An 8,088-nucleotide genomic window follows, 5' to 3' on the forward strand; every position below is an offset into this window, starting at 1 on the left:
CCCCTCACCAAAACTGACTGGGAATTTTTAGGGGCTGCCAAACCAGAGGTGGAGATTTATAGGAACCTGGGATGTTTGAAAAATGGTTTTGGACAACCTCCTCGAGGAAGGCACCAAGCGCCATCCCAAATTGCAAAAATGGCTCCAGGTTGACTCCTTGTATCCTCACTCTTTGCAATTTGACATTCCAACTTCTCCCATCAAGAGGTAGTGTTGATTTCCCCACCCTTGAAGTTAGGTGACTTGCCATGGCCAATAGAAGGCAGCAGAAACAATGGTGTGCCAGCTCAGAGCTAGGTCCCATGATGCTTCTACTCTCCCTCTCAGAGCCCTGCTACCCCCACGAGCACAAGCCCCAGTTACTAGCTGGGGCATAAGAGGTATGTGGCCCAGTCAGGCCCCCAGCCCGGCTACAGCCAGCCCCCAGCTGACCCCACAGGTGTAGCAGCAATTCCAGCCATGATAAGCAGGGTTGTGATGAAGAATTAAGAGCATAAGTGTATTCTATAATTTATAAACCACTCTGTCAACCTACGACATTATTTTTCAAAAGCATTTTTGTTATTTTGAATCCCTACGTGGACATATTGAAAACAGCACTGCAATGATTGTTGGAGAGCAAAGGATGCAACCTGAAATAGAGAGTAAAATATATTAGTTTATCCAGATTCACGTATTTGTATAAATTACTAGAAAATCATCTGAAGAAAAACAGACATGAATGAAGAAAACAGTCCAAAGAACACGGGTGAAGAAAGATGTCTATTTAACACCATCTAGTACATCAAAACATGTAATGGAAAGTATATGTTTGGTTCTCTATATAATGCTGTATAATTTTCATCACAAAGGCATTATTGATTTGTACATACTTGGAAGAAAACAAAGCATTAAGATTATCTGCTGGTGTGAAGACTGGCCCATATACACAAAGGGCAACGAGAGACTGAAGAAAGAGGCAGCCTGCCCAGACTAGTCAGTGGCAGTTTTAACAAGCAAGGGAACCTGCTTACAAGGCTTGCCTTGGTCAGCTGAAAGACGAATAGATATCAGCACCCACCCGCCAGAATCTTGAGTTTACACAGCGACCTTAACAGGGTTCAGTCACGTATACTGTCCACATGGTCTCAAGAACACATTACTCTCTCAAGGCTGAGTTTTTGAAAATGGTTCCCGCTGTGGGAACGGTGGGCAGAATGTATATTCCATGGTCAGGGGAGGGGGTTATGCCCTCTCAATGGTCTCCTCTGACATTTCAACAAGGAAGGATGCCAGAGAAGAAAGCCTAGGGCAGAAACCACTCAACTTGTTATCACGAATACCAGGGGAACCCAAGCAAGTGGATATACAAGCCTGCGTAGGCCTTGGAAGTAGGAAGCATTTGGGGACTACACCTGGGCTGGTACTGGCCTCCCTCCCCCAAAGGGACAAGGACAGCAGAAACCTGGATGGAGTCAAGAGACAGAACAAAGAAAGGCAAGGCTGGATATGGAGCAACGTGTGGATCCAGGAGCATGTGTCTCAGAACTGCCGGGGCTCTGCAGACCAGCTGCATCCCCATTCTCCTTGACCCTCATTGGTATAATTAACTCAGGGTGGGCACATCCCGGCTGCCAAGTCACTTCCACCTGTCCATGGAGTTGACAGTTACTTGCTCACAGTGAACCAACCTCCGTGGACCTAACAGCTACTGCAGGAGGCAGTAGTGGAGAACAAGATGACAACAACCACCAGATGCGAAGTAGGAAGACACGCTCAGCGTTCTGACTGGGTGAATTGATGGTGTGGGGTTAAGTCTGCAGAGCTAAAGGGGCCAGATGTGGAAAAGGGAAGGGGAATCATGAGGATATGGTCAAGCCCCATCGTATGGATATTTCATCCATATGTTGTATACAAATTCCATTAAATTTGCTCTGAATGAAAAAGAGAGAAAAAAATTATCCTTTAAACCATGTCAGTGACTTTATTTACCATCTCATTTGATGAGCTCATAGTCCAGGTTCAGAGGGAAATGGGAGCTCTGAGTCTGCCATCTCTCAGGAAGTCTCAAGCTTCAGAGAACACTAATAGCCAAACTACCTCCCCTTTGCACTTTTCAAGCAACGTTATTCCTAAGTGCGAGTCACCCTCTTCGTCGGGTTCTCCAAGAAACAGCAATCTCTCCCAATGAGAGAGGAAAAATGGGCTACTTTGGCTTTTTGAGGCACAATATGTAGCTCTCCAAAATGGTACCTGCCTGGGGGATTTTTCAAGAAAATTAACCAGCAGTGGTGATTTGTTTGTCTTCACATAACATATGACCCAGATGTGCTGAGAAATAAGAAAAGGACGAACGAATCAAGGACAGCTGATACAAGGAGGCAAGGGGCAACTTCCACAGCCTCCGTGGAAAGCTACAGGAAGGGAACATCCAGCTGGTGGGAGCTGAAGACAGGGGCCAGTCCTCCTTGGGCTCGGGATGCCATCCTCTCTTCCTACATCTTCATGCTCTCCTTCTCTGTTGGCCCCTCCCAGCCAGATTAAAGAGCCACAAGGAAATGCCCTCCTCCATTCTATTCTCCTGTCATTCATCCACCCCTCCCTTCTTTCCCTTTGCAATCAGTTTCTTGACTTGCCCCCATTGCTCCCTTCTCTTCTACACTGCGATCTGGTTTCTGTCCCACTACTCTCATGAAACTGATCTCCTGAAGCCCCCGATGATTTCTCCGTTGACAAGTCCAGGGGACTACTTCTCAATCCTTATCTATGTGACCGCCAAGCCGAGCTAGATCTTAAACAACGTCTCTGTCTTGAAAATCTCTTCCCTTGTCTTCTGCGCCACCCAATCCTCCTGACAGTTTTCTGTCTCTCGGAACCCTCCCAGTGTCTTGCTGAGCTGATCTTCCTTGGGGTAATTCTTGGGGCTCTGTATTAGGCTCTCTGCTCTTCATCCTCTATGCCATCTCCCTGAAGGACCTCATCCTCTCCCTTAGTTTCAATTACCAGCTAAGTCTGTCTCCATCTAAGACCACTCTCTGCACCTTTCAATCAACATATGACTTCCTGTAAAACATCTCCATTTAAATGTCTCATAAGGCACCTCAAATCCAGCACGTCCATATTACTGAATGTCCACTCAGAAAAACATCCCGTTACAGGTAGTTCAATACGACAAATTTCATATGGTGATGAAACAGCTAAAAAGCCAAATGGGATGGTGAGACATCCCAGAGAGTCACAGCAGTAGAAAACACACCCACCCCACTGCTGGGCTGGGGGGCAAAGAAGGAAGTGGTGTTGCCACAGCTGCCAGGCAGGAGCTGGAGGCACAGAGGGAGTGGCTTCCTGGTGGGGCCGCCACTCAGAGCAAAGCGGCCACCAGGCCTGCTGCAGCTGCCCGAACAGAGAGTGGAAGGCGAGGGGAAAATACGTTGGCTTCTCCCATCCCCCGGCCCTCCAACCTCTGGCCAATGTTTTCCATTGGCTGAACGTACCTGGAAGAGTTGGCGAGGAGATCTGGGCGATGGGGTTTGCAGGATCAGCCCTGTGACACGGAACAGAGCAGTGGAAAGGCAGGGAGCCGGTCTGAGGCAAACAGGCAAATGGCAGCACAGTGTCCACTTCTCCCTACCTCCCCTGTCCCACTGAGTGGAACCATCTTCATGCGCGACTTTTCTCTTCCCTCATCTCCCACATCTACCCATCCATCCTCTAAGTAGCTCATCCATTCCTCTCTCTTCCTCACAGTCACCGCCATCACTGACTATCGTTACTGCAGCAAGCACCGCTCTGCCTTCTCCTGTCTCCAGACTCCCTCTTCTAACCAGTCACCACACTCCAGCCAGAAGGTTTTTCTCAAATGCGTATCTTACGTCACTCTGCCGCTTCAAGCCTTACAATGGCTGGCCCGTTGTGCTTAGGATCCAGTCCACATTCCATGGCAGGACTTCATCGCGTCTCCAGTCTCCCCTCCCCTGACATACTCCTCCACCCTCCACATTCCCACACCCTGAACCTCAGGCCCCTGAATTTCCTGAGGCACCTCTCAAGTCAGGGCCTTCACACATGCTATTCTCTGTCTTCACATAGCCCTCCCCTATCCTGCACCTCTTCTGAATTAACCCCTCTCGTGTTGGCCTCAATGGCAATGCTGCTAGGAAGACTTTCCTGGTCCTCCTCACCTGTGTTCCCTTGTACCCAACACTTTCCCCGGTGGTAGGGTTATCAGATTTAAGAAATAAACCATGCAAGTTTAACCGCGTGTCCTGTATTTTATCTGCAGCCCTACCTAACAGGCACTTGTCCCAGAGTATGACAATTGCATGTAGACATTTTAATTTCCCAACTAGCCTCCAAATCGCTTAAGGATAATGATCTTGTCAATACAATTCCCCATTTTGCTAACTAACTAGGTAAGGTTGGATGAATGGATCAGTGACTTGCGGATGGGAGTTTTACTTGAAATCGTATAGAACTAGACTTCAGCCCTAAACAGGAGAGACGCTTAAGAGACTAAAGGGAGGCTAATGACAATTACTCACCCAAGTGGAGGCTCCTAGGTTAGTTCTGGGCCAGCCTCTCAGGGTGTAAGAGAAGAACTTGGAGGTGGAAACTGTACACTAAAGGGAAATGACCAGAAGGTATGACTGGAAATGATTATTTAAAGCTTTCATCCTGCACAAAGCTAACACACTAACTTCAGCTGGTTTGGGGATTGCTCTGGCTCAGTTCTGAGTCCTTCACACAGCTGGAAAGTTTATGCTCCTGCTGCTGGGGTTAAAACAGTGGAAAAGGCCAGAAGGGTGATGCCAAGGATCATCGTACTCTTCTTACCTTGCGATGGTTTCCTAATAGAAAGCTTAAATCTAGCTATTTTCAGACCCGGTACCCAAGGGCAAGTACGTAACAAATATGAGAAAAGTGAGAAAGGTGGAAGAAAGGCAAATTAGAGCACACCATCTAAAGAGGCAGCCTCTACTGGCTTCAGACAAACCTCCGTGCTGAAATGCAGGCCCAAATTTTCTCCCCCTTCAAGAAAAGACAGGAATCAAGATGTTAAGGCTTCATCTCATGATTTTTTTTTAACGTGCCCATTAAGTCAATAAGTATTAAATGGTTGAAAAAGAACACAACTATAAGTTTATTACTCCGTGTGGGCTTCCAACACTCTACCGTGGAATCAACATGTGTCTCCAGGCTGAGATTCCCCTCAACTTGCAAACCTCAGGCAGATGCTGATTCAAATCCCGGAAGGCTCTAGTTGAAAATCAACGTCTGACATGCTCTGCGGAATCTAGGGAACCATTTGCTAATTTGCTCTGGGGCGAAATCTTCTATCAATATCAATCAGGCATGAATGTAGATAATTTTCCCATGCTATCAATATAGTCATCTATATGTTTAGTCAACATTTATTGAATATCACATAGGTAAGGTTTGGTGGTCAGTAAACAGTGGAGAGAGGCCCAGAAAAAAAGGGGGTACACTCAGGCTTGAAATCCAGCAGGTACACGCCTCTGCTACCATACCAGTTATTTATATACTTATCTTCTACTTCCATCCTAGTTGGTTAACAGTCTCTGCCCCAGCCCTAGCCCTGTGGGCCTCAGACGCCATCAGTGGGCCACTCATCTGTGGCCACCTACGGCAAGGTGGTGCTTTCCTGTAGTCATCCTCCTTTGGCCACTTGTAATTTTGCCCTCTTTAGGGTACCATACTGGTTGCTCAATATTTTGAGCATCACACACCAACACTCCTAAGAGAAAGTAAAGTGATAAATGTTCCCCCAAATGCTCACGTGGCTTTTGTCTATCCCTAACCTCTTTTCTTGATTAACTCCTGCTCAACCATTCAGATCTCTACTCAAATGTCACTTCCCATTTCGCCATCTGGACTGTGTCTCCCTGACATTTACTCTCACAGCTCTGTTCCTTCACTTCATATCTTGTATCCATTTGCTTATTTGTTTGTCTGCCTCCCTGATGAAGCTGTAAGCTCCATAAGGGAAACAAAAATCAGAACTGATTTGGCAAACTGCACAGGCTTCTATATGGTTTACGTGGGATTGGCCACCTACCCAGCTCCAAGGATGGGTCCTGTTGTATTCCAGCCAGTTAGCATGTCCCTTCCTCCAGGTCTTACTCATTGGCATAGGAACGAGAACCTGACCTAAGGCAGCCCAAGCAGAGTGAGGCTGGACACTCTGGCGAGGAAAGCAGAGCTACAGACCTATTCTGAAGAGGCAATATCCCCAATGTGGTTGTCATGAAGCATGACACGAAGGAGGACAAAGTCGCAGAGTCCCAGAAAGCTGGCTCCAAAGAATACACAACATGGGCTTCTGGAGTAAACCAGATCTTGGCTGGAGCTTGTCTTTGGACTGTTCAGTTACATTAAGCAATAATTTTTTTTTTTTTACTTTAGCCAGTTGGGACCAAAGTTTCTATGTATTGTGACCAACAAAATCCTAACTGATATATCTTGCCCCCGAAAACACAAGAACCTTGCTCATGGAAGACACCATATCTTGAACAATATGCCATTGGGAGAACTGGAGATGGCTTAATGGGGGAGGCGACTGGGTAACATCAGCCGGAGCCTTAATTTGAACATAGTTCTTTAGAAAATATGTTAGACTGCCCTCGATTTAAATTCATCAGAAATTCAGGAGTATTTTCCCCAGTGTGTTTTACAGCAGAATTGTTCCTACCTGAGGTTATTAACCTGCTCACCTGTCATTTTCTAAGAACTCCTAAAGATTTCTGCTTCAACCCCTGGACTTTCAACCTAAAGAAACTATGGTTTTAAACTGGGGAAAGGGAACAAGAAAGAATGATTCAGCCTCTAGCTGCTTTTTACTCTGCTGGATAAAATCATTATTTTTCCCCCCAGAATGACCTGTAACTTCCTACATTTCTTACATTTCAACATCAATTTTCATTTCTCGGGATGCCTACAGCTTTTCACCTGGCTAGATGGAAGCTAACATTTTACTTTTCTCTTCGGGGCTATTCTGCTGGGCTAGAGTCATTAGAAGCAACTTTAACTTCAGGTTGTTATATATATCACATCTTTTAAAGCATAATCAGGCTATGTGGTTCATGATCTGGTTATTAGATTAAAGGTCTGTGTGGCCAAAGGGCTGTACTTCTACAACTATTGAGAAATAAACAACCTTGACTAGACAGGGAAGGAAAAGTGTGCAAGTTGGTCCCTATATCCTGATCAGGGGATTCTTTTCCTCCTTCCCTGATTCACCAAAAAGCACACTTGCCCATACTGTTCACATTCTCAAAATATGTTTGTTACTCTCAGAGCTCCTGGAATATATATCCTCCAACGGTTGCCTTTTGTCAGTGAACTGTTCTGCACACCTCCGCTGCTTATATTTTAGCAATTTTTTTTCCTTTGGGAGAGAGAAGAGTGGCTTGTAAAACTACTAGTGGAAAGTAAGCATTAAGAATCACTTCACCTTCTTCATCAAATAAAACCACCTGAATTGCTTGTTCTATGGATCAGTATGTAATTCAAAAGTGTGATGAAGAACAGAATACTTTGAGTCTCAAAATATCTCCCCATAAATTACTTATTAGCTAAAAGAGACAAATGATAACTTGACAGTGGAGAAAGTTCGTGGGCACCACCTTAACCAAGATGCTAATGAGACAGATGACCATCAGGGGGCTCCGGTAAGGATGCACAGAGAGACTCACCATCACCTCTGTGGAACCCCATCCAAAGCACATAACATGAAACAACCATGAGGAAACAGAGGACAAACCCAGAATGAGGATCATTCTACACAACAACAGCCTATACTCGTCACAAACTCTCAATAATATGAAGAACAAAGAGGCTGAAGAATTATTTCATACTTAGACCAAAATGACATGAGAACTAAGCGCAATGCATGATTGTACACTGGTTCCTGGCCTGAAAAAATTAGCCATTAAGGATGTTACTGGAATAAGTGGCAAAATTTGAATATAGATGGTAGATCAGTCAACAGTATCAATGTTAAATTTCTGACTTAGACCACTGTGTTGTGGTCTGGTAAGAAAATGTTGTTTCACTTAGGAAGTAATCACTATTTCCAGGGAAAAGGGCACA

General features: G+C 45.5%; 1 protein-coding gene across 1 annotated transcript in view; it reads right to left on the reverse strand.

The window, feature by feature from the left end:
- Positions 1-210: 210 nt before the first annotated feature.
- LOC113616805 (putative phosphoserine aminotransferase) overlaps positions 211-8,088 on the reverse strand; it is a 13,597-nt gene continuing 5,719 nt past the window's right edge. Inside the window, exon 3 of the mRNA XM_027100169.1 lies at positions 211-632. Coding sequence (XP_026955970.1) covers positions 575-632 — 58 coding nt within the window. The 3' untranslated portion in view covers positions 211-574. The remainder of the gene's footprint in view (positions 633-8,088) is intronic.

This window comes from Aethalodelphis obliquidens, unplaced genomic scaffold, assembly GCF_003676395.1.
Source record: "Aethalodelphis obliquidens isolate GAN/ISIS:26980383/991018 unplaced genomic scaffold, ASM367639v1 scaffold533, whole genome shotgun sequence".
NCBI lineage: Eukaryota > Metazoa > Chordata > Mammalia > Artiodactyla > Delphinidae > Aethalodelphis > Aethalodelphis obliquidens.